Source organism: Vulpes lagopus, chromosome 23 (assembly GCF_018345385.1).
Source record: "Vulpes lagopus strain Blue_001 chromosome 23, ASM1834538v1, whole genome shotgun sequence".
Taxonomy (NCBI): Eukaryota; Metazoa; Chordata; class Mammalia; order Carnivora; family Canidae; genus Vulpes; species Vulpes lagopus.
Window position 1 is genome coordinate 48,622,217 of NC_054846.1, and position 25,993 is coordinate 48,648,209.

Here is a 25,993-nt window from a genome sequence, read left to right on the forward strand (position 1 = left end):
GCTGAAGGTGGTGCTAAACCGCTGAGCCACCCGGGCTGCCCTGCTGAGGTCTCTTAAATATACCTCACTACTTTGTTCTCAAAACACTTGCATAAGGAATAATCATATTGTTTCTGAAGCACAAAAATGGCACCAATGGCTGATTCCCTCAGACAATCAGAGGAACATCTGATATGGGTCAGGCTCAATGTCCGAGGAGTCAGCCAGTTTGCTCCGTGTGCTGATCACAAACATCCTTACTAACTGCCCAAGGAGAAGAGCTCTTTTTGCTCCAGAAGAGCCAGAATTCTTGCTCATATAGTTCTAGACAGGATAGAAAGGCTTCCTACAACACTGCATCTTCCTCTACTTGGCAAAAAGTATCAATAACCAAAGCTGCACAACTGTAACACAAGGATACTACATAGTTCCTTGAGTCCTGTTTGGATATTTGCTGATTTTTAAATGTGTTTTACACAAAAATATTTAAGTAACAGTTCTACATGTACCAAGAACCACTGAATTGCTTAAAAAGAATTCTATATTTACATACAACCATCTAACGTACACAAAAACTTCTACACACAAGGATCCCATAGACTTAAAAAGAGAAGGAAAATGTAATTTTGAAAATTCCAGACCATGGCAGCCCGGGTGGCTCAGTGGTTTAGCTCCACCTTCAGCCCAGGGTGTGATCCTGGAGACCCGGGATCAAGTCCCACGTCGGGCTCCCTGAATGCATGGAGCCTGCTTGTGTCTGTCGAAAGGGAGGGAGGGAGGGAAGAAGGAAAGAAGGAAGGAAGGAAGGAAGGAAGGAAGGAAGGAAGGAAGGAAGGAAGGAAGGAAGGAAGGAAGGAAGGAAATTCCAGACCAACTAAACCTATTCTGAATCCAAGGGTCTTGAGTTAGAGTAGATTATAAGGACAACTGATGTTTGTCTTTTGGAGGCAATATGAGTGAAAAAAGCATGAACATTTGAGATGCACAGATGTATCTCAAAACCCGGCTGGGTTCTAGTCTGGCTCAGTACCTAACCAGGCATGGGATTTGGGGGAGATTATTATTTAAGCTGAGTATCAATTTTCTCAACTGCAAAACAGAACAAATCTATCTTTCAAGGTGGCTATGGGGATTAGATATCCACAAGGTAGAAATCTACCTTTCAAAGTGGTTGTGGGATTAGAAATCCACAGTAAATAAGAAATATCTCCCTTGTGATCTTCAGAGCACATTCAGGGTAACTCCAAAGAAAAAAATTACACTCTCATAATCAGCTAATAAATTAACTCCCTACTATAGGATAGTCTCTAAGAACAGAAACTAAGGTTCTGAAGTAAATTAATTTAAAAAATATACTCATTTATAAAGCTTTACTAAATTTAAGTATTCCCAGAAGTATTCAGCTGGTAACAGATTGAGATCTTGTGTGAATAATCAGCTGTTATTGCAAAGCAGGTCTCTGTTGCTTTTCAATTTCACTTTTTATCTGCTCTTCTATTCTCCTCCCCTCCAAACTGTTCAACTTCTAAAAAAAAAAGATCAAATTAAACCTTAAATGTATGTAATTCAGGCTGCCACCCAGAAAGAAAGAAAGACCGCCAATTAAGTTATTTAATTGATATGTTTACTTTTTTAGATATTTCAAAGAAATATAGACCTGGGTAAAAGTTTTAAAGGTATATCCTCACACTGAGTAAAGCCATCAGATCACATAATTTGAAACTAAAAATATCCCCTTTTGTCTCAGCTTCATAGTAATTCTTAAACTGTTAAAGTATAGGATCTACCAACATGTTCCTGCTTTTCTTTGATCTATTCTATCCTCTTTACACTAGGAATATCCCTACATATTGCCCCACCATCACATTTCTACTCTTCCTACAAGACTCAATTAGAAGGTAACATTCATGAAATGGTGCTTCTTCCATAAGTAGATCCAAGTAGTGCCTGCAGATTCTTTTCTAGAGAGGACACAGTACTCTTTTTTACTAAATAACCCACTCCACTACTGTACTGTCAAATAACAATTCAAATTCCACTAAGATGTGCCATTTGGCCATATCTAGCAGACATTATCCTATTATCCCTGATTACTTAAGCATTTACTGATACTATGGTACCCAAGGCATAATCTTTCTTTCCACCTGAACTTTAGGCAAGTTACTCAAGCTCTCTGAGCTCTACTTTTCTCATTTATAAGATGGGGATAAAGACAGTATCTACATCAGAAGTTGTTAGAAGATTAAATGAAATAATGCACATTAAGTGTTTAGCATGGAGGGGGATCCCTGGGTGGCTCAGCGGTTTAGAGCCTGCCTTCGGCCCAGGGTGTGATCCTGGAGTCCTGGGATCGAGTCCCACATCAGGCTTCCTGCATGGAGTCTGCTTCTCCCTCTGCCTGTGTCTCTGCCTCTCTCTTTATGTCTCTCATAATAATAAAAAATCTTAAAAAAAAAAAAAGTGTTTAGCATGGAGGCTTCTGGTATTGGAAAATTGGTGTATTAAGAACCCCAAACTTCTGTTACAAGACCTAAAAATTTTGGACAACACCTAACAAAAAATTATTCTAAAATGTATTCAAACTTACAAGAAAGAAAGAGAAAATATGAAGTGCCAGAACTGAAGAAGGAAGTAAAAACTGAATAGAAACCTTGGCTACCTGGGACGCCTGGGTGGCTCAGTGGCTGAGTGTCTGCCTTCAACTCAGGACGTGATCCTGGGGTTCCCGGATCGAGTCCCACATCAGGCTCCTTGCGTAGAGCCTGCTTCTCCCTCTGCCTGTGTCTCTGCCTCTCTCTCTCTGTCTCATGAATAAATAAAATCTTAAAAAAGAAAAAAAGATTCTCTCTCTACCCTTCCCATGCCCCCCTAAAAAAAAGTTTTGTTCCATGCTTATTCTCTTTTTTTAAGGATTTTTCATTCATTCACTCACTCATTCATTCATTCATTCATTCATTTGAGAGCGAGTACAGTCAGGGGAGGAGGGGGCAGGGAGGGGAAGAGGGAGAGAGACAAGCAGACTCCATGCTGTGCAGGGAGCTCAACATGGGGTTCAATCCCAGGACCCTGGAATCATGACCTGAGCCTGAAGGCAGATGCTTAACTGACTGAGCCTTTAAAACCTTTAAAATTTTTTCAAACTGTACATTTAAATTGGGTGTATTTTATCACAAATAAATCATAATTCAATAAAGTTGATTTTTTAAAAAGTATAATACTAGTACATTATATGGCTAAGTTATAAATGACTGATTTAAGAAAAACCTAGGAAGTAACTATATTTGGGAGATTAAGAAAGAGGGAGGTTGGTGGGCAGCCCGGGTGGCTCAGCAATTTAGTGTCGCCTTCAGCCCAGGGCGTGATCTTGGAGACCCGGGATCAAGTCCCACATCGGGCTCCCTGCATGGAGCCTGCTTCTCCCTCTGCCTATGTCTCTTCCTCTCTCTCTCTGTGTTTCTCATGAATAAATAAATAAAATCTTAAAAAAAAAAAAAAAAAAAGGAGGGAGATTGTATACATAGGGGAGGGCGGATGTGATAGTAAGTGAATCAAATCTTTATCTTTCATAGTGGAAATTCAATAGATTATTTAAAACTAAAAATAAAAACACAGTAGCATAAATATGTTATTTAGAAATATTGAGGTTACCAGAAGGAAAAAGAAAAGAGCCAAAAGCAGTTGCCTCTGAAAAGCAAAATCATTTATAAGTATTTTTGCTGAATAAAGGAATAAATGAATGAGGTAATATTCTAGAAAAAAAAATCATGAATGAGGAAGGATAGTGCAGGAAGCCTTTGTCCTTCATTCAGTCTTGAAGAACTATTTGATTCTTTAAGTTGTATACATTATGTGCATAACATATATACTCAGAGAATGTGAAGACACAATTTGGTAATAAATTTGACAAAAGATAAGATTTTTATGAAAAAATTATAAAACTTCATTGAGATTTTTTTAAAAGCCTGAAGTAAACGGAGAGATTCTAAGTGAATTAGAGCCTAAAATATGGAAAGCAAAACTAAAACTTTAAAGAAAATATCTTTAAGACTTCATAAATAGAAGAATTTCTAAAGGTAGGCACAGAAATCACAAACCATTAAGGAAAAGATTGAAAAAAATCAATTACATCAAATTTAAAAGCTTCTATTTCTCCTTGAGCCCAGATTGCAATCTATAAACACCATCCTTCACAAAAAGAAACCAGGGCATTTTTTTAAAAACCACTTTGTTGAGGTTTGATTAACATGTAACAAACTGTACATAAGAAAATCAGGGCTTGGGGATCCCTGGGTGGCGCAGCGGTTTGGCGCCTGCCTTTGGCCCAGGGCGCGATCCTGGAGACCCGGGATCGAATCCCACATCGGGCTCCCGGTGCGTGGAGCCTGCTTCTCCCTCTGCCTGTGTCTCTGCCTCTCTCTCTCTCTGTGACTATCATAAATAAATAAAGATTAAAAAAAAATGTTTAAAAAAAAAAAAAAGAAAGAAAATCAGGGCTTTTTAAAATGTCTGATTTCAGATCTGGATACAATGCAATATGAAATAAACATATGAAATATTATTGCAAAAAAGTTGAAACTGAATCTAATCAATGTTTAGATTCAAATTCAGTTTATAAGAATATACTGGGGAAGAGAAACAAATTAAATGACATCAAAAGAGAGCAATCAAACACACCAGAGATATGGGAAATTCTTTAGGACAAATAACCTGTTTCCTTTGATAAGTCAATTGCATAAGGAAAGAAAATTGGGTAGAAGGGAGACTGTTCTAGAGTAAAAGACTAAAAAGACATAATCAAATATAATGTGTGGGCCTTAAAAAAAATAGCATTTGCATAACAACAAAATTAGAAAGTATCTACTAATAAGTTCAACACAGGATGTAGAAGACTTTTTTTTATAGAAAAATCTTAAACTTTATTTAAAAATTAAAAAAACCAGCCTTAATAGAGATATATTATGCTTAAGGAATAGAAAGACTCAGTATTATAAAATGCCAACTCTCTCAAATTAATCTGAAAATCACTGTAATTCCAGTCAAATACCAAGAAAGATTTTTCATGGCTAATACTTAGAGTCATATGTCAAATGGGAAGAGACAGGATGACTTTAAAGATAAATAATAATAATGTGAGGTAGAGGGGAATCATCCTACTAGACAGGATTTCTATGAAACTACAGTAATTAAAAAAAAAAAAAATTAAAAAAAAAAAAAAAAAACTACAGTAATTAAAACTATAGCCTGGGGATCCCTGGGTGGCGCAGCGGTTTGGCGCCTGCCTTTGACCCAGGGCGCGATCCTGGAGACCCGGGATCGAATCCCACGTCGGACTCCCGGTGCATGGAGCCTGCTTCTCCCTCTGCCTGTGTCTCTGCCTCTCTCTCTCTCTGTGACTATCATAAATAAATAAAAAAAATTTAAAAAAAAAAACAAAAAAAAAAAAACTATAGCCTGGGGATCCTTGAGTGGCACAGTGGTTTAGTGCCTGCCTTTGGCCCAGGGTGCGATCCTGGAGACCCGGGATCGAATCCCACGTCGGGCTCCCGGTGCATGGAGCCTGCTTCTCCCTCTGCCTGTGTCTCTGCCTCTCTCTCTCTCTCTCTCTCTGTGACTATCATAAATTAAAAAAAAAACAAAAACCCAATAGCCTATTGGTGAGGAAAAGACAATGGGGCCAGTGGATGAGAAGAGAAAGCTTATAGTCTCAGGCTTATGTGGAACTTGGTAGAAGGGAGCAAAAGACAGATTATTCAATAAATAGCTGGAATAACCAACTATTCATTTGGAACAAGATAAATTTAGATATTTATTTCATATCATATATAAATATTAATACTGGTTTAAAGACCCAAATACGAAAAACAAAACTGTAAATCTTTTAGAGGGCAGAAATCTATGTTATTTTAGATACAAAAACACCAACCATAAAGGAAAAAACTGATCTAGTTAACCACAAAAAAACTGATCTAGTTAACCATCAAAACTTCTGTATGCTAGAAGATACTATAAACATAGGAAGGAGAGGTGACAAACTGGGGGAAAACTTGTAACCCACAGAACTGGCAAAGGATTAGTATACAGTATATACAGACTATACATATAAGTAAGAAAAAGACAACCCAAACACAAAATGAGCATAGGATATGAATAAGAAATTCACTGAAAAGGAAAATGGTCAACACACCTAGAAAAAACACTCTTCAAATTCACAAGTAATCAAGGAAATGCAAAATTAAACCAACAATGAGGGACTGTTTCACACCACCATATTAATGAAAACCTAAGTTTGAGAATACCAATTGTTAGTGAGGACAGGGAGAAATCAGAACTCTAATTCATACTACTGATGGGAATATATATTAATATGACTACTTTGAAGGGCAATTTGCCACTATCTAGTAAACTGGAGATGGACATACCTTATGACCCACACATCAATCCTACATTGCAGCACTACACAGACTGAAAGAAACCATCGCAAACTAACTGTCCCACAGAAGAGGGATGGATAAACTGTAACCTAGGACCCAGATCCAATCTGGAGAGACTGGCTCTGGGAGGAAAGTTTTTGCCAACCTCATGCCAGAGAGAAGAAAGGGAAGGCCTTTGTCCATTGAGTCCTTAGCCAAATCTTATTCTTCTCAGCCTCAGTTCTCCCCTCTCCAGGGGGTACAAATACTGACCTTCCCCATAATCCTGATCAGTTGAAACATGTCTTCTCCTCTATATCTAGACACCTGAGCAATGGTGAAAGAGAGACAAGAAAAATGTCCAACCTCACAACTGTGCTAACTATAGGAGTTCTCACTTACACTCTTTGACCCCGGGTACACCCCTGCTGTTGTTCCCCTGTTCAGTGTCCCTAGTCAGCTCTCTCCTATTCTCCAGGGACAGTTCTAAAGTTTCACTACTCACAGGTCCCAATACCATCACCTTCTCTCTCCACATGCTCAACAGACAAATCTGGCTCCTACTTCATCAAGAATATAGAGGCTTCAGGAATGAATTATTTTAATTCCTGTCTCTCTTCCTGATGTGCATTTGACCTTTCCCTTTCCTCTTGTTTTCTCATTTCAGTGGAAGATACAGCCTTCCTCCGGCCCAAAGCTGCTCCTTCATTCCTGCTTATCTCCTTGGGGACTTCATCCATCATCTATCTCCTTTCTTCTATGCCTCTCCACTGGCTCTTTTGCTCTCTTATAAAAATATTCAAGTTGCTTCCAACTTAGAATACCCTCAAAGTATAAGAAACTACTAACAGTGGTTGTTAATAGGGACACTAAGTAGATAAGGAAGGAAGGGAAATATTTCATCATAAAATTTTTACACTCTTTGAACCCCATGTATGTATTAGCTATTATTTATTATTTTAAAATGTCCATGGTTGTGTCTCTCTTACTTCTTTCAGAGGATCCTCTTCTTTCACATGTCTAGTAAGCACTGGTGTTTCCTTAAGCCCTCTGTATTCTGTCCTTTTCTTTATTTACTCTAACATTCTTGTGGGAAAGATGGCTCACACTCATAGCAAAGTATATTTAGTGAGCTAAATGTAGTTACACATCTTACTTCTCCCATAAACCTGTTCCTTATCCCACAGCCTCTAAATTTGTGACTGCTGCCACCATCCATCCAGGTGCTCTTGCTAGAAACTCAGGGGTCATGCTTGATCCTTCTTCTCTTTATCCTCTCACATCCAATTAATTAGCCATAAAGTTCTAAATATTTTCCAACTTACCCCATCTCTCTAATACTACTACCGTTGTCTTAGTTTAGTCCTTCATCATTTCTTACTAGGATTACAACAGCCTCTCAGTGGTCTCTCTGACTCTCCTCATTCATGCAGTAATATTTCTAAAATATTAATCTGCTAACGATCCTTCAAAGTATCCCTACAGGATAAAGCATATATTTGATTTTCACCTCTATCCCAGACTGTAAAGATAGCATAGTACAGTGGTTAAGAGTACAGGATTTGAAGTTAGAGACCCATGTTCAATCACTAACTCCTCCATTAAACAGTCCCCTTTTCTAGTCTCAATAAAATTTAATAAGAGGTCTGAAGGAGGTGGAGCAGTCTTGGTCCTGTGAACTCTTAAAACTAGCAAAGTAATATTCATTTTAAAAATGAAGCCCCGTAAGACGCCTGGGTGGCTCTGTGGTTGAGCGTCTGTCTGCCTTTGGCTCAGGGTGTTATACCAAGGCACTGGGATCGAGTCTCCTAGCATCAGGCTCCCCTTGGGGAGCCTGCTTCTCTCTCTACCTCTCTCTGTGTCTCTCGTGAATAAATAAATAAAATCTTTCACGAATAAATAAATAAAAATGAAATCCTGCACTGAGAATATGCTGGGAATTGAAGCCAAATTGAGCAGCACAGGGAAAACCAGTACACAACAAAGACAAAGGTTAGATAAAATGGAGATAATGGAGGAGAGGAGGAAGACCTTAAAAGAGGGGGCTCTATTGCTATGTAACTACAAAAGCTATCCTGACTTATCCTTCCCCTCTGAAAATTTAGGAAAATTAAATTTGGGTAAAATTAGCAATAGGAAAGGATTACAGTCAAATCCTGTACAAAGTTATTATTGAGAAAGATAATAGTAAGGGTTAGAATAACATCTCTACAATGAAGCACATGTCACAAAGACATGCTCATGAAACAGGTTAAATCTGCAGGTGAATATTTAGAAATAGACTAAAATAAGAAAATAATAGATGTGAATGGTTAAAGTAAATCTGAAAAAATTAGAAATTAGATGACAGAACTTAAGAAAGAATTAGAAATAAAAGAAAAAAATCCTTCAGAAACAACAGCTAAACTAGAAAGGACACAAAAATGAATAAAACACAACTCTATGCGTAATACCTCAAGGGAAACAGAATGTAAAAAAGGAAGAAAATCATAAAAAAGAAATAGATAAAAAGGATTTGAGGCAAAATATGAGAAGGTGAAGAAAAGCAACAAAAATTTGGCATATACATAAGAATCTCAAAAATTAGGGGCACCTGGGTGGCTCAGGTGGTTAAGTGTCTGTCTTTGGCTCAGGTCATGATCTCAGGGTCCTGGGATCCAGCCCTGCATCAGGCTCCCTGCTCAGTGGGGAACCTGCTTCTCCCTCTCCCTCTACCCCTCCTCCTTTCTTGTGCTCTCTCTCTCTCACTCAAATAAATAAAATCTTAAAAAAAAAAAAAAAAGGAATCCCGAAGATTAAAACCAAAGTAATGAAACAGAACCTAAAATTGTAATTCCAAATACCTAAAATTGTAATTTCAGAATACTTCTCGAAACAATAAAAAAGATGAAAACTTCACATGAAAAGGACATACTACATATCTAGAAAATATGATTCAGATCAATGGGATATATTATGTAGTAAAACCAGAAAAGTTTAAAGAAAAATAAAAACTTGGGGTGCCCAGCTGGCTTAGCTGGTAGAGCATGTGACTTAATCCTAGGGTCATGAGTTCAAGCCTCACACTGGACACAGAGTTTACTTAAAAAAATAAAATAGGGGGTGCACCTGGGTGGTGGAGTTGGCTAAGTGTCTGACTCTTGGTTTCAGCTCAGGTTGTGATCTCAGGCTCAGGACTGAGCCCCACCTCAGGGTCTGCACTCAGCACAGAGTCTGCTTGAGATTCCCTCTCCCTCTCCCTTTCCTCTAATATAAATAAATAAATCTTTAAAAAATAAAATAAAATTGGGGTATTTGGCTCCCTCAGTCAGTGGAGCATGCAATTCTTGATCTTGGGGTTCTAAGTTTGAGCCCCTCGTTAGGTGTAGAGATTAAAAATAAAATCTTTAAAAACAAACAAACAAACAAACAAACAAACAAACAAACCACCTTTGGGAATCCAGACAAAAAGATCAACTCATTCATAAGGTAAAGAAAGATTTTCACTAGCACTTTTTGGACAGCAACACTTTACAACAGAATCAATGAGGGAATTTAAGATATTCAAGGAAAAAATGTGAGTCAGGGATTTTATAACTGTATAAATTGGCTTTGAAATATAAAGGCTGCAGCTAATTTGCTGAGCATCGATATCATGAAGACCTCCTACAGAATCTACTAGAAATAAGCTTCAGATAGCCAAAAGACTGGAGAGAAAAAAAAGAAAGACAATCAAAAAATTATGTGCCTCCAAATAGAAGAACACACCTTAGAAAGTTTTATCCCTAAATTCAAAACTTGAATTTATTAAATTCAAGCCAAGAGCTTCTAGGTCCAACTACCAATACCAATATAAAGAGAGGGATACTTATTAAACACCACCACATGGTTGCAATCAACAAAATGCAGACTGTGGGAGGGGAAATATATAAGAAAATGAATTGCTCAATTTCTCCAACAAATAAATTATAAGAAAAAGAAGAGATGGAGGGAAAATCTATATTTTAAAAGAGACATTTCAACCAACTGTAATGTACAGTCCTTATCTGCCTCCTGATTTAAATAAACACTAAAATTATATTTATGAGGTAGCTGGAAACTCATATACTGAATAGATATTTGATAATGAAGAATTATTAATTTGTTTTTATTAATGGCATTATGGCTTTTCTTTTTTTTAAAGAGCTCTCATCTTGGGATCCCTGGGTGGCGCAGCGGTTTGGCGCCTGCCTTTGGCCCAGGGCGCGATCCTGGAGACCCGGGATCGAATCCCACGTCAGGCTCCCGGTGCATGGAGCCTGCTTCTCCTTCTGCCTGTGTCTCTACCCCTCTCTCTCTCTATTATGAATAAATAAATAAAATCTTTAAAAAAAAAAAAAAAAAAGCTCTCATCTTAGTAATATATTCTGATACACAGATAAAATAATATGTTTTGAGATTTGTTTCAAAAGAACATGAGAGGGAGCAAGATGGGTGGGGATATAGATGAAATAAGATTTGCTATGGGATGATAACTATTGAAGTTGGGTGATAGATACTTGAGCAATGTTCTATTTTTGTACATGTTTGAAATTTTCCCTGACAAGAAGTTAAAAAAACTATGGTCTATAACTGGTATTTAATAAATTAAGCAATTATAATCATTATTTTTATTTATTTATTTTTTATAATCATTATTTTTAGTAGACTCTGAATAAATATTTGCTAAATGAATGAGTTCAGACATAGATAAGACTGAATCATTCATCGACAAATCCGAAACGCTATGGTGGAGAAGATTTAAAATCTAAGAACTTTCATGTTATCAACACCAGTTATAAGAATGGAGCTCACTCACCCAGGGCGTGGGAGAATGAATGAGCCAATAATCTCTCTTTATAAATCAGGGAAAGAGAGTGGGCAGCTGAAATAAAAAGTGAGAAGCCAGTAAGTCAGCAAAAATTGTGGAATGAGATAAGGCAAAATGAAGTAGAAAACAGTGCCAGAAGAATAAAACCAAATGGAATATGTATCTGTTAGTTGAAAGACATATAGCGGGATCCCTGGGTGGCGCAGCGGTTTGGCGCCTGCCTTTGGCCCAGGGAGCGATCCTGGAGACCCGGGATCGAGTGCCACATCAGGCTCTCGGTGCATGGAGCCTGCTTCTCCCTCTGCCTGTGTCTCTGCCTCTCTCTCTCTCTCTCTCTCTCTCTCTCTGTGTGTGACTATCATAAATAAATAAAAATTAAAAAAAAAAAAAGAAAAGAAAGACACATAGCAAAATATGATGTCCAGCTTCAGTATCCTATAAGCACTAGTGATGAAGTTTCCACATATAAATAGAACTGCAATATACTTAGCAAATGCAATGTAAATGAAAAAGATTATCAATTAAAATGGTGAAATACATTTTAAACAAAATAGCCACGTAAAGCCAATATGCTATGGTGGTCTTTCTCTAGAAAAGCAGAAGCCACGTGGGATAACCTCACAGTAGTATTTGGGGAACTCAATGTGGAGGAAGTGGGTTAAAGATAAAAGAACTAGGGGATCCCTGGGTGGCGCAGCGGTTTGGCGCCTGCCTTTGGCCCAGGGCGCGATCCTGGAGACCCGGGATCGAATCCCACGTCGGGCTCCCGGTGCATGGAGCTTGCTTCTCCCTCTGCCTGTGTCTCTGCCTCTCTCTATCTCTCTGTGACTATCATAAATAAATAAAAAATTAAAAAAAAAATTAAAAGATAAAAGAACTGAAAGCTAATAAACCCCCAAATCTCAAAGGGAATAATCTTACCTAAAACCTTATTTAAAACAGACCAAAACAGTCCCCAAAGGTTTAGGAAGCTGCTTTTTGGGCACAAGGTAAGATAAATTGGCTCAAAGGGTCACTGCTTTTAAAGTACGGCACAGCCTGGGGGTACAACTTTCTACTTTAGATAGGTACTTGACATTTCTTAGCAAACACCAACAAACTGCTTTCTCAGGCTGCTTCACTTTCTTCAACTGTTTATATGTATTTCCATTACCTTTCCTACAAGTTTATGTTGATCCCAACTAGATGGTTCTAAATTTTGGCTTAGCTCAGGCCTTACTTTGATCTTAATGGCTATTTAGGAGTCTACTAAGTTCCTCCACACGTTAGTTTTGTTGCCTCTGTTCCAGGTTGGAATGCAAGTTGATGTGAAGCCAGGATTTCAGGAGCCATTGGTATAGAAGAAACCAAGTTGAGAGAGCAAAGATAGCAGAGACCTGCTAGCCAAAGTCACAGCTCAAGAAGAAGGCACGCAAGTAGGATTATATGTAAAAGGTGCCATGTAAATGATGTAAAAACAAAATCATATTTAAAGGAGGAAAAAGAAATGAGACTGTGCAGAATGACTTAATGAGAACTCTTACCTTAGGTTCAAGGGGGAGCCCCAATATATGGATTCAATGGTCAAAACCGTAAGAGGCAGCAGTAACTTGGGAGTAAAATGCCCTACTGGCAGTTACTTTACTTGCTTCCACACACCCACTCCTATTTATAGTTGTCACTAGCATCTCTCATGTCTCTAAGAATTACTTACACAAGTCCCACATGAGACTTCTAGAATCTCTAGCTCCAGGTTAGGGTAAAAATAACATTTCTAAGACTTAAACATCAGGGAGCAAAGAGATTACACCTCCATCCTAAACGTTTAGACTGTAGCTAAAATAGTCCCTTGGAAGTCCACTAAATATCATAAGCTCTTGGTAAACCTGGCATCCAATCCTATGAAAGAAAAGAATTATCATTTCATTTTCCTAGTGAAATTCCCCATATCTTCCCTAAGGAAATAAGCAACTGTAGTCCAGAAAGTAACACACCCAACATTATGGTGTTGGAAATCTCCACTCCAGTCAGAAACACTAAAACCTACTTGGATGGAAGCACAGGAAAACAGAAAGAGAGGCCAAAAGTGAATGGAAATGCCTATAATACACCACACTGGAAGTCCTGGCCAGGGCAATAGACAATTAAAAAAAAAAAAACAAAAACAACCTATAAAGATTAAAAAGGAAGATGTAAGTAATACTGTTTTTATTTACAAGAAACATGATGATGTATATAGAAAATCCTGAAGAATCTACAATTTAACAAGATCAATATTCAAAAAACAATTTTATGTCTACATTTAAGGAACAAACAATTGAAAAATGGAGTTTTTAAAAAGCACCAGTTACAACATCATTAAAAACATTTACCTAGGAATAATTTATCAAGAGATGTTCAAAACTTCTACAATGGAAATTATAAAACACTACTGAGAGAAATTTCAGCAAACCTAAATAAGTAGATGTTCAAGATTAGAAGAATCAACATTAAGATAGCAATTCTTCCCAAACTGATCTAAGATTCAGTTCAATTCTTACTATAAAGCTGAAATAATCAAGACATCATTCAAAGGGTGCCTGGGTGGCTGAGTTGGTTAAATGTCTGCCTTTGGCTCAGGTCGTGATCTTAGGGTCCTGGGATCGAGTCCCACATTGGGCCTGTTTTTCCCTCTCCCCGTCCCCCACTTGCTCATGCTCTCTCTCATTCTTTCTCTCTCTCTCTTAAATAAATAAAGAAAATGTTTTTAAAAGAAGACACTATTCAATGTGGTATTGAAGTAAAGACAGACAAATAGACCAGTGAAACAAAATAGAGAAAACAGAAATAAACCAAGCATATATGGTCAGTTGATCTTCAATGAAGGTACTGATGCAATTCAACAGGGACCGTAAAATCTTTTTAACAAATAGTGCTGGAACAAATATCTATATAGAAAAAAAGTAAATTTTATCCCTATTATCACACCACATACAAAATTAATGAAGATGGGGTAGACATCTAAACATAAAAGCTAATAAACCTTTTAGAAGTAAACATAAAAGAGTATCTTAATATTTTCTTTTTTTTTTAATTATTTTATTTTATTTATTTATGATAGGCACACAGTGAGAGAGAGAGGCAGAGACACAGGCAGAGGGAGAAGCAGGCTCCATGCACCGGGAGCCTGACGTGGGATTCGATCCCGAGTCTCCAGGATCGCGCCCTGGGCCAAAGGCAGGCGCCAAACCGCTGCGCCACCCAGGGATCCCAAAAGAGTACCTTTATTGGGGCATCTGGGTGGCTCAGTTGATTGCCTGACTCTTGGTTTCAACTCAGGTCATGATCTCAGTGTCATGAGACTGAACCTTATGTGGGGCTCCACACTCAGCAGGAAGTCTGCCTGAGATTCCCTCCTCCCTCTGTTCCTCCCCCTGCTTATGTGTTCCCTCTTTCTCTCAAACAAATAAATCTTAAAGAAAAAAAATAATGTCTTCACAAGACTGGGATAGGCGACGATTTCTTAGGACACAAAAAGTATATTAACCATAAAAGAAAAAAAGAGCAGTAATCTAAATTTCATCAACATTGAAAACCTCTGGTCATGAAAAGACACCATTAAGAAAGCAAAAAGGTTGGGGTCCCTGGGTGGCGCAGCGGTTTGGCGCCTGCCTTTGGCCCAGGGCACGATCCTGGAGACCCGGGATCGAATCCCATGTTGGGCTCCCGGTGCATGGAGCCTGCTTCTCCCTCTGCCTGTGTCTCTGCCTCTCTCTCTCTCTCTGTGTGACTATCATAAATTAAAATATATATATATATATATTATTAAAAAAAAAAGAAAGCAAAAAGGCAAGTCACAGACTGACAGAAGATATTCACAACACATATCTGACAAAGATTTGCATCTAGAATACTTAAGAAATTTCTATAATCAATAATAAAAAGGTAAACAATTCAATTTAAAAATATGCAAACACTTTGAACACTACATAAAGATATGCAAATGGCCAATAACCACATAGAAAGGTGGTTAGCATCATTATTATCGGAGAAACACAAATTAAAACGAGATACTACTACATATATATATATCCACTAAAATGGTTAAAATGTAAAAGACTGACAACACCAACTGTTGATGAAGATGTGAAACAAATGCAACCCTTATACATTGCTGATGGAAGTATAAAATGGTATAACCACTTGGAAAACCATAGAGCAGTTTCTAATACAGTAAACCCTACAAACTAGAATATTTTCCCAAAAGACTTGCAGAACAATGTTCAAAATAACTTTATTTATGATATCCCAAAATTAGAAACAACACAAATGACCATCAACAGTAAATAGTGGTATATTTATGCAATGGAATAAAAAACTAGTTATATCCTCTATAATATGAATGAATCTAAAAAATATTATGTTGAACCAAAGAAACCAGAATAAAATTGTATGATTCCATTTATATCTAGTTCATGAACCAACAAAGTTAACATATGAATTGACTCTAGAGGGATGGAGTCCTGGGAGGTTGAGGGAGACGCTCACTAAAAAGAAGTACAAAGGAACTTTCAGAGGTAATGGCAATGTTCTAGATTTGGGTAATGGTAATCAGGGTGTATATGTATCTGTCAAAACTCAATGAACTATGTATTTAATATCTATATTTTACTGTGTATAAACTATTCCCCAATAAAGGTGGGGTGGAGAGAAAGGCCATGTACATTTCTGCATTAATTTTTTGTTCTATACAGCATAGGCAGGTTGAAAATATTATTACATTTGGTTGCAGTCACCAGAAATATCAGAAGAGTCTGCTCCCCAATTCAAACAAGATGACAACAGTATCATACAGACTGAATTTTTTCCAAAGGACATCAATTTAAAAACAGTTTACAGTGGATATTTCTCAGTTCATATGCCACAGGCCAGCAGGGAGACTATGTCCTCATATCCATATGCCCCTGCTAGTATCTAATCAAGTAGACCAAAAGGTCAAGTGTTATCATGTTGTAGGGGTGAGGGGCCAGAATTTTTGAAAATTCCTTTGTACTTCTTTCCAGTCAATCTGTCATCTGCAGAGTCAACTGCTACTCTGATTTTTATCACTATAGATTAAATTTTGCTTGTTCATGGGGGATCCTAGGTGGCTCAGTCAGTTAAGCTTCTAGTTCTTGATTTCGGCTCAGGTCATGATATCAGGGTTGTGGAACTGAGCCCCGGAGTCCAGTTCCAAGCTGACCATGGAGTAGGTGTGGGATTCTCTTTCTCCCTCTGTCCTGAGATGGAGTCCTGTGTTGGGCTCCCTGCTCAGTGGGAAGTCTGCTTCTCACTCTACCTGTCACCCTTCCCTCTGCTCATGCTCTCGCTATCTCTCTGCCTCTCTCAAATGAATAAATAAAAAATCTTTTAAAAAAGTATATCTTTTTTATAAAGATGTACAATTACTCAAAAATATTGGAAATCAGTGACTATGATAACTAAATGTCTAAATCTTCATTAATAATCAAAATAGGGGTGCCTGGCTGGCTCAGTCAGAGGAGCATGTAACTCTTAATCTTGGGGTCATGAGTTTGAGCCCCATATTAGGTGTAGAGATCACTTAAATAAATAAATAAATACATAAACCTAAAAAAATAGAAAAGTAAAATGAGGTTGAAGAGTACATGGGCAACAAAATATGTGACACAAGAATATATTTTCAACAAAGCATTGGAAACTGAAATGCACTGGGAAAACATAAGGTGATATTTATCTTCAATAAACAATAAAAATCAAGAATAGATTCTCACCTTAAGTTTTGGATATATTTGGCGCAGAGAATCTGCAGTCCCCTTGTCAGCTTCATCAGGAATACACACAATATCTAGCTTCATTTTCATCTTGAATTCTCCTGATAAAGCCTTTTGGACATCCCTGGTTGTGATGACAATGACTTCTACAGCACAAAAGGAAAAACAAAAAAACTCTCATTCATTTAGACAATGGTTTCCTATTTCAATTACATGTGGTCTGTTTCAGGGACACCTGGATGGCTCGGTGGTTGAGCAGGTGGCTTTGGCTCAGGTTATGATCCTGGGGTCCTGGGATGGAGTCTTACACTGGGCTCACTGAGGGGAGTCTGCTTCTCACTCATCTATATCTCTGCCTCTTTCTCATGAATAAATAAAAATAAATTCTTAAAAAGAAAAAAAAAAGATGTGGTCTATTCCTAGATGTAATAATAACAGCTAATATTGGGATCCCTGGGTGGCGCAGCGGTTTGGCGCCTGCCTTTGGCCCCGGGCGCGATCCTGGAGACCCGGGATCGAATCCCACGTCGGGCTCCCGGTGCATGGAGCCTGCTTCTCCCTCTGCCTGTGTCTCTGCCTCTCTCTCTATCTCTCTGTGACTATCATAAATAAATAAAAATTAAAAAAAAAAAACAAAAACAAAAAAAACACATTGTTAAAAAAAAAAAAAATAACAGCTAATATTATTGATATTATTGAGCCTTTTCAATATATTTACATGCATTCTCTCAATGCATACAACAATCTCATTTTACAAATGAGGAAACTTGGACTAAAAGATATTAGGTGACTTTGTTCAGGTTCACACAACTAGTGAGCAATGGATTCAAGAAAAAACTCAGGTCTGATGATTAGAGGTTGCACATTAATATATTACATGCCACTTCTTGATATAAAGAACTCAGAAGAACATTCATCAAAGCATATACAAATGGGATCACATTTTAAATCTTCATTTACTACAAAATAAATAAATAAATAAAAAATAAATCTTCATTTACTACAAAGGAAGAGCTATCACCACCTCCCACCAGGAAGCCATGAGTGCTTCATTGAGGATCACAATGAACCCTACTACGAGGTAATTTCCAATAACAGGTGTCTTCATTTTACCCATATAGCTGGTAACCAATGACAGAAAACTGGAGATCTTTGTTACCAATCTTTGGTAGGGTAATGTAATTCACTGCAACATAACGTGTATTACTGATGTCTGAAGATCATATTTTAGCATCTCATTTTCCACTTGTTCCATGATAGTGTTCCAGGTAACAATGATCTCTCCCTTTCAGAAAAGTAATCATACTTGTTTATTTTCTTCCCTTCTCTTCTTCCTTCCTCTTTCTTTCTTTCCAAATAATTTAACTTCCCTTCCTTCCTTCTCTCATCTTTCTTCCATTCCCCACTTTGCTTTTAGTAACCAACTCATTCCACCAATAAATACAAATACATTTAATACGTAAAGTAAAAATAGGAACTAAGAAGTCAGAAATGAACTCAACATGGTTCCTATTCTTAAGAAACTTAACATGGAGAAATTACACATATAAGTGACTAACTAAGGGGGGGCGCCTGGGTGGCTCATGAATGTCTGTCTTCGGCTCAGGGAGTGATCCTGGAGTCCTGGGATCGAGTCCCACATCGGGCTCCCTGCATGGAGCCTGTTCTCCCTCTGCCTATGTCTCTTCCTCTCTCTCTCTCTCTGTGTCTCTCATGAATAAATAAATAAAATCTTTTTTTAAAAAATGACTAACTAAGGAAGGCTTCCTGGAAAGGATGGCCTTCAAGATACATAAAGATAAAATCAAGTCCACCAAAAACCTCTTTAGTACACACTTTATGTAGATGCTGATGGTACAAAGATGAATGAGATACAGTACCTGCTCTCAAAGAGATGTCTTCCATGATACTAATTATAGCATAAAAGAGTATGTTGGTTAGTACTGAGATAGAAAAACAAAATGTAAAAAAATTAAATAAATAAATAAACCAAACAAACAAACAAACAAAAACAACAAAATGTGGGACACCTAGGTGGTTCAGCAGTTGGGTGTCTGCCTTCGGCTCAGGTGGTGATCCCAGGGTCCTGGGATTGAGTCCCACGTCAGGCTCCCTGTGGGGAGCCTGCTTCTCTCTCTGCCTGTATCTCTGACTCTCTCTGTGTGTCTCTCATGAATAAATAAATAAAATCTTAAAAAAAAAGAAAAGAAAAAGAAAAACAAAGTGTGAAGTATGATAAAACCATAGAGGACAGGGTGATTGATGCTGTTTAGAATTTTAGAGAGTATAACATTTTGGAGAGGACATTATTTTATTTTAGGTAGAGTGGATAAAGTGAAGAGAGTAACTGCAAATATGGGACAGTGAGTCTAATGATTAGACTAAGACTCTTATGTGTGGGGAGAAACAAAAATGCTAACCAGGGCTACATTAACTTCTCTAAACTCATGAACAATATGAAGAAAATGAACACAAGACTTTGCTATTAAACTCCAGAATCCTGGGCAGCCCGGGTGGCCTTCAGCCCCGGGGCCTGATCCTGGAATTCCGGGATCGAGTTCTGCGTTGGGCTCCTGCATGGAGCCTGCTTCTCCCTCTGCCTGTGTTTCTGTCTCTCTCTCTCTCCTGTGTCTCTCAGGAATAAATAAATAAAATCTTAAAAAACAAAACAAAAAAACCCTCCAGAATCCTGTGTTTAGGAGGCACTCATCAAATTCTGAGTGAGGCTCAGTGAGATGAAATTTCCTATGTAATGGGTATTAAATATACCACAAAAGGCAACCCCAACCATAACTAAAGATATAGCAGAAAGAAAAAACAAGTTATTGATGACAAATCCATAAAAAGTTATGAAAGGATAGTATGATATTTTAAAGTGTGTTAAAAAGAAAATCTTTGGGGCATCTGGCTGGCTCAATAGGTAGAACATGTCACTCCTGATCTCAGGGTTGTGAGTTCAAGCCCCAAGTTGTGTATATAAATTACTTAAAAATAAAACCTTAAAAATAAAATATTAAAATCTTTTCTAAAACATCTCTCTCAGGATCCCTGGGTGGCGCAGCGGTTTGGCGCCTGCCTTTGGCCCAGGGCATGGTCCTGGAGACCCGGGATCGAGTCCCACATCGGGCTCCCAGTGCATGGAGCCTGCTTCTCCCTCTGCCTATGTCTCTGCCTCTTTCTCTCTCTATCATAAATAAATAAAAATTTTAAAAAAATAAAAATATAACATCTCTCTCTTTTTTTAAGATTTTATTCATTTATTCATGAGAGACACAGAGGCAGAGAGGCAGGTACATAGGCAGAGGGAGAAGCAGGCTCCAGGTGGCAAGCGCGATGCAGGACTGGATCCCATGACCCAAGCCAAAGGTTGAGTCAACCACTGAGCCACCCAGGTACCGCTAAAACACCTCTTAACATCAATGTCATGTAGACCACTACATAAAAATGTTCATGGGTCTGTCTCAGGAAGGCAATTCACATAGTTCAATGAACAATGGAACGTACGACTGTGCCCCAGGATGTGAAACCACTTCCATCTGGTACTTGGATTTGCTATTTCTTTTTCTTTTTTAAATTTTATTTACTCATTCATGAGAGACAGAGGGGGAGGTGGGAGGCAGAGACACAGGCAGAGGGAGAAGCAGGCTCCATGCAGGGAGCCTGACATGGGACTTGATCCTGGGATGCCAAGATCAGGCCCTGGGCTGAAGGCAGGGCTAAACCGTTGAGCCACCCAGGCTGCCTGGATTTGTAATTTCTAACCACAGGACACCTCAAACTCATTGTGGCCAAAGCTGAACTCATTATATTCATTCAAACTTATTCTTTGACTCCTAAGACCTTTCCTAGTTACTGGCATCACCATCTAGTCACCCAAGCAAAAAGTAGAGGGAACTCTTCTTTTTTTTCCATTCTCTCTCCCCATTAATCATCAACTTTCTCAAATATTCCCTTTTCTCCATCTTTAGTACTACTTCTTTAGTTCAGGTCCTCTTTATTGCTGGTGTAGACTCTGTAACAATTTCCCAATTTATCTCCCTGCTTGTAGTCAACTCCCTCAAATCCATTCTTTATACAGTTTCCAAAGCATTATTTCTAAAATGTGCGTCTAAGTTGTCAAATTTATTACCATAAAGTTGTTCATAATATTCACTTACTATCTCTTTAATGTTTGCAGGATCTGTAGTGATGTCCCCTCTATTTATATTTGTATCTAGACTTTAAGGTCCTAGAAATCAAGGCCTGAGTTATCTTTTCAATACTGTGCCCCTTAATATATTAATATGTCATTGGGTACATACAGATTCATAATAAGCCCTGACAATGAGGTACTAACTTGGATTCCCACTGTGCTCATTTCAGATCATTGTTTTGTTCTGTTTTTAAAGATTTATTTATTTATTCATGAGAGACTCACACACACGGAGAGAGAGAGAGAGAGAGAGGCTGAGATACAGGCAGAGGGAGAAGCAAGCTCCCTGCAGGGAGCCCAATGCGGGACTCGATCCCAGGACCCCGGGATAACGCCCTGAGCCAAAGGCAGATGCCTAACCTCTGAACCACCAGGCGTCCCTCATCTCGGATCGTTGTGAAAAGCAGCTCTAACACAGTAATTGTGCTGTCTTTTCAACCTTTTTGTACAGCAATACAGCACTCCAATGTTCTTAATTTAGAGGACAGTCTCTAGCCAGTGCTGAGTCCTGGTCTTCCCTCATTCTCTCTCACTCTCATAAAGCTGATAAATCACTGAGATCAAACATCCTCAAAATTTTATGAGTACATCTAATTGTCAAAGCTCACCTTCAAATCCAACACGCTCAAGCAGGTTCAATGGGTACCAAATTAAAGGTTTGTTCCCAACTGGAAGCAGGGGTTTGGGAATGCTGGAAGTCAGGTCTGTCATTCGAGATCCCCCTCCAACTGCCATCACTACTGCTTGGAATTCCATTTTCGCAAACTGTGGTCATCGAAAAAACAACAGAAAAAAAAATCAACAAAACTCAAAGCACATACAGTACTAACCACTAACCCTATTTCTATTTAGGTTATTGATACTAATGTCAAATGTGTCATTTGCAACTCCAATAACCACAATAAGAAAGTTTAGCTATAGAGTAAACATTACCTTTATTATAATTTCTGACTCGCCAATATATACTTTCAGCTCCAGCCAGGGCAGAGGGGCTAAAGGAGGCATATGAATTAAAGAAACTTGGCCCTTTCCCTTGAAGTGCTCACAATTATGTGGAAAAGACAAAATCAGTAAATTACAATATACTATCATTAATGCCATGGCAGGGATATATCCAAGATGCAGTAGGCATATAGTGAAGGTAACATCTAAGTCTTAGAAAAGACAGAGAAAGTTTTATAGGAAGGTAATATTTCAGCTGACTCTTAAAGGAGTAAGAGTTTACCAAGAGGTGTGTGTGTGTCTGTATGTATACATACAGACACACACACATACATATATACAATGGAATATTACTCAGCCATCAAAAAGAATGCAATCTTGCCATTTGCAATGACAGGCATGGAACTAGAGGGTATTATGTTAAGTGCAATAAATTAGAGAAAGATAAAATACCATATGATTTCACTCATATGTGGAATTTAAGAAACAAAACAGAGGAACATAGGGGAAGGGAAGGAAAAATAAATTAAGATGAAAACAGAGAGGGAGGCAAACAATAAGAGATTCTCGATTCTAGGAAACAAAGTTGCTGGAGGGGCGGTGGGTGGAGAGATGGGGTAACTGGGTGATGGGCATTAAGGAGGGCACTTGATGTAATGAGCACTGGGTGTTATATACAACTGATGAATCATTAAATTCTACCCCCGAAATCAATTATACAGTATATGTTACTTAAATCAAATTTGAATAAAAAGGGAAGCCCAGGTGGCTCAGTGGTTTAGCGCTGCCTTCAGCCCAGGGTGTGACTCTGGAGACCCAGGATCTAGTCCCATTTTGGGCTCCCTGCATGGAGCTTCTCCCTCTGCCTGTGTCTCTGCCTCTCTCTCTCTCTCTCTGTATCTCTCATGGATAAATAAATAAATAAATAAAATCTTAAAAAAATTTTTTTAATAAAAAATTTATTTAAAAAGAGTTTACCAAGTGGGCTTCTGATATGAGTTCGTATTTCTTGAAAAAAATTGAAAACTTTTTTTTTAATTTTTTATTTATTTATGATAGTCACAGAGAAAGAGAGAGAGAGAGAGAGAGAGAGAGGCAGAGGGAGAAGCAGGCTCCATGCACCAGGAGCCTGATGTGGGATTCGATCCCGGGTCTCCAGGACCGTGCCCTGGGCCAAAGGCAGGCACCAAACCACTGCGCCACCCAGGGATCCCAAAATTGAAAACTTCTAACTAGAATTAACAGTATAAATAAAAGTATATTAGGTCTCTGAAAAGTATAAAATGACTTACGATGACTCCAATAACAGCCATTTACTCCCATCTTCTCATTATCCCCAACTATGAAAGATATTACTATAAACACAAATGTAGGCTTGTATCTGAATCTAGATTTGCAGAACCCAATGGTAGAAACAAATCAGATTAATTTGTTTTTCTAAACTCAAGGTAATAAACTTGTTTGACCTTCAAAAGAATTTCTTTACAGTGGCTACCACAGAAAAGGTGCATAGTAAAAGGTCATAAATCCTTACTGATTCAAAATAAAGGTACTCTTTGATTTACAATAAATGGTATCACTTTTGAAATACAAGTGTGAAATGCAATGTTCAGAAAAAAAATTTATTTGACACCAAATTGGCAAATAATGTTGCACCTTTACCCATAATTATGTTCAGTCCTGGGACCCTCATCAATATTTAAACAGCAGGACTTAAACTCAGTACACTCAGGCACAAAGTGAAGGTTACTGTACAATGTCTACAATTTAAAGATATGGTAATTTCAATTCCAGCAAATATTTGCCTGAGACTGGAATTTAACTTCAACTTGGCTGGCACTATATAATTCCTATCACATCTGATGTTATTATAAAAGAGCATTGAAGCTTTGAGTCAAAAGCCCTGAGTTTGAGTTCTGGTTCTACCACTAATAGGTGAGGTGACCAGAGGCCTGACATTTAAAACTTTAAGTGTCCTCAGTTCCTAGAAGGGACCCTGGTACTTAAGCTCACAGACCCCTGAAGAAGACCGGCTGGATTTGAGTTCTAACATGTATTAGTTGTGTGAACTAGAGCAAGCTTCATAAATTTTCTATGCTTCAGTTTTCTTCATTTTTTTAAGATGAGGATAATTATAGTTTCTACTTCATAAAATTGTTGTGAAGAGATGGTTAATATATGTAAAGCACAGAAAATATTGTCAATCCCATTGTTTGATATCATTAGACAGAGGCTAGGTCATGGCAAGCCGCCCTTACCAAATGAACTATGCTGTTGTATAATTCTGGTCTCTTCTTGCTGCTCTTGTTTTCTAGGTTGCCTTTCTCCTTCGCCTAGAAATCACCTACTGAACTTTAAAAAAAAAATATTTTGTTTATTTATTCATGAGGGAGAGAGAGAGAGAGAGAGAGGCAGAGACACAGGCAGAGGGAGAAGCAGGCTCCATGCAGGGAGCCTTACGCAGGGCTGGATCCCAGGACTCCAGGATCAGGCCTGGGCTGAAGGCAGCTGCTCAACCCCTGAGCCACCCAGGCGTCCCTCACCTACTGAAGTTTAAGGATCAATCCAAGAACCACCTCCCTTAAAAAAAAAAAAAAAAAAAAAAGAATTCCTAACCTTTCCCACCCTCCTGGTAGAAGCAACTCCTTCCCTCTTAGGTGCTTCCACTCTATCATGTGCAGATCATCTCTTTCCAGGCTTTATTGCACAGGTATTTAAATGTCTATATCCTGTGAGTTTCGTGAAGGCAGGGACCATGTTTATCATCACCGTATTCCCAATACCTAACACAATTCCCATCAGATGCCTGGCACTCAATCAGTGTTTGTGGGATGAGCACCTGTGAACATCACAACAACCTCGACCTCCTGTAATAGTCAAGCTCAACATGTGCACAAGGGATAGGAGACCCCTGATCACTAGGATAAGGCTCCTGCTCTCAGTGAGGTTCTGGGTGACAACCGTGAACACAACTAGCCATGACACCAGGCCGACTGTCAAATGCCTCAATGTCACTGCCGCGACTCTGGATGATGGGAATCACAGCCACGAGTGTCTTCAGCCTCCAAGCTTTAGAACCGGGTGTTCATGGCATCTCAGACACGCTTGCATCACAGCACTCACTGCCTTTTCCCTTCGTAAACCGGTGGGATAAAACACTATCATACTTGGTCTCTCGTCTGGATTTTACCGTATTCGTATTTGCCTTGCCCTAAACAAATAAAGTTAGGGAGAACAAATAAATGAAGAGCTGAAGTGGAAAGAGTCCCGGAGCTGGTTCTCACTCGCTGTGACTTTAAGCAGGTGCTCCCCTCCCTGAAACTCCTCTCCATCCGCTGCACAAGATGCTGGCCACGATTCTCCCCAAGCGCTCCTCTCGCGCGGCCCCTTAGCGGCCCCGCCGGGTCGGGCAGGGACTCGAGCCGGAGACCCTGGGGCTCTGCGCCCCTCCCATCCCCTCAGGCCTTCCTCTGCCGGGATCGAGGAGCCCGCTCCGGCACATTAAGCGAGGCCCCACCGCCCCCACCGCGGTGCTCACCCCCAGCAGCCAGCTCGTAAGGGGCCCGGCAGCGCCAGCGCCGCAGCCTTTACCTCTCAACTCCCGGCGCGCCACCGCCGTTCCCAGCGCTCCCCACGCCGCCTCCGACTGACAGCCCGAGGGCGCAGGCGCGCGATGGCCGAGCGGGTCGATGGGACGCACGGGGCAGGGCGGTGGCGAAGGGACGAGCGCGGAGCGATAGATTGCGCCCGGGCGGAGGAGGCGGAGGGGCCGGCTCCCATTCCTTCATTCACAAATCGTCACCGCCCATTGAGTGTCCTTCCTGGAGCTGAGCGCCTGGAGTCCACATTGCAACAAGTCATTCAAGAAGTTCTCACTCTACGCCCTGGCCCC

The 25,993-nt window shown here is 39.1% G+C and overlaps 1 protein-coding gene across 1 annotated transcript in view; it reads right to left on the minus strand.

Moving 5' to 3' along the window:
* The window catches only part of EIF2B3 (eukaryotic translation initiation factor 2B subunit gamma), a 114,140-nt gene extending 88,421 nt beyond the window's left edge, over nt 1-25,719 (minus strand). The window contains exons 1-3 of the mRNA XM_041738002.1: nt 25,640-25,719; nt 21,768-21,924; nt 16,968-17,113 (exon numbers count right to left, since the gene is read on the minus strand). Coding sequence (XP_041593936.1) covers nt 16,968-17,113; nt 21,768-21,915 — 294 coding nt within the window. The 5' untranslated portion in view covers nt 21,916-21,924; nt 25,640-25,719. The remainder of the gene's footprint in view (nt 1-16,967; nt 17,114-21,767; nt 21,925-25,639) is intronic.
* Nucleotides 25,720-25,993: the final 274 nt, after the last annotated feature.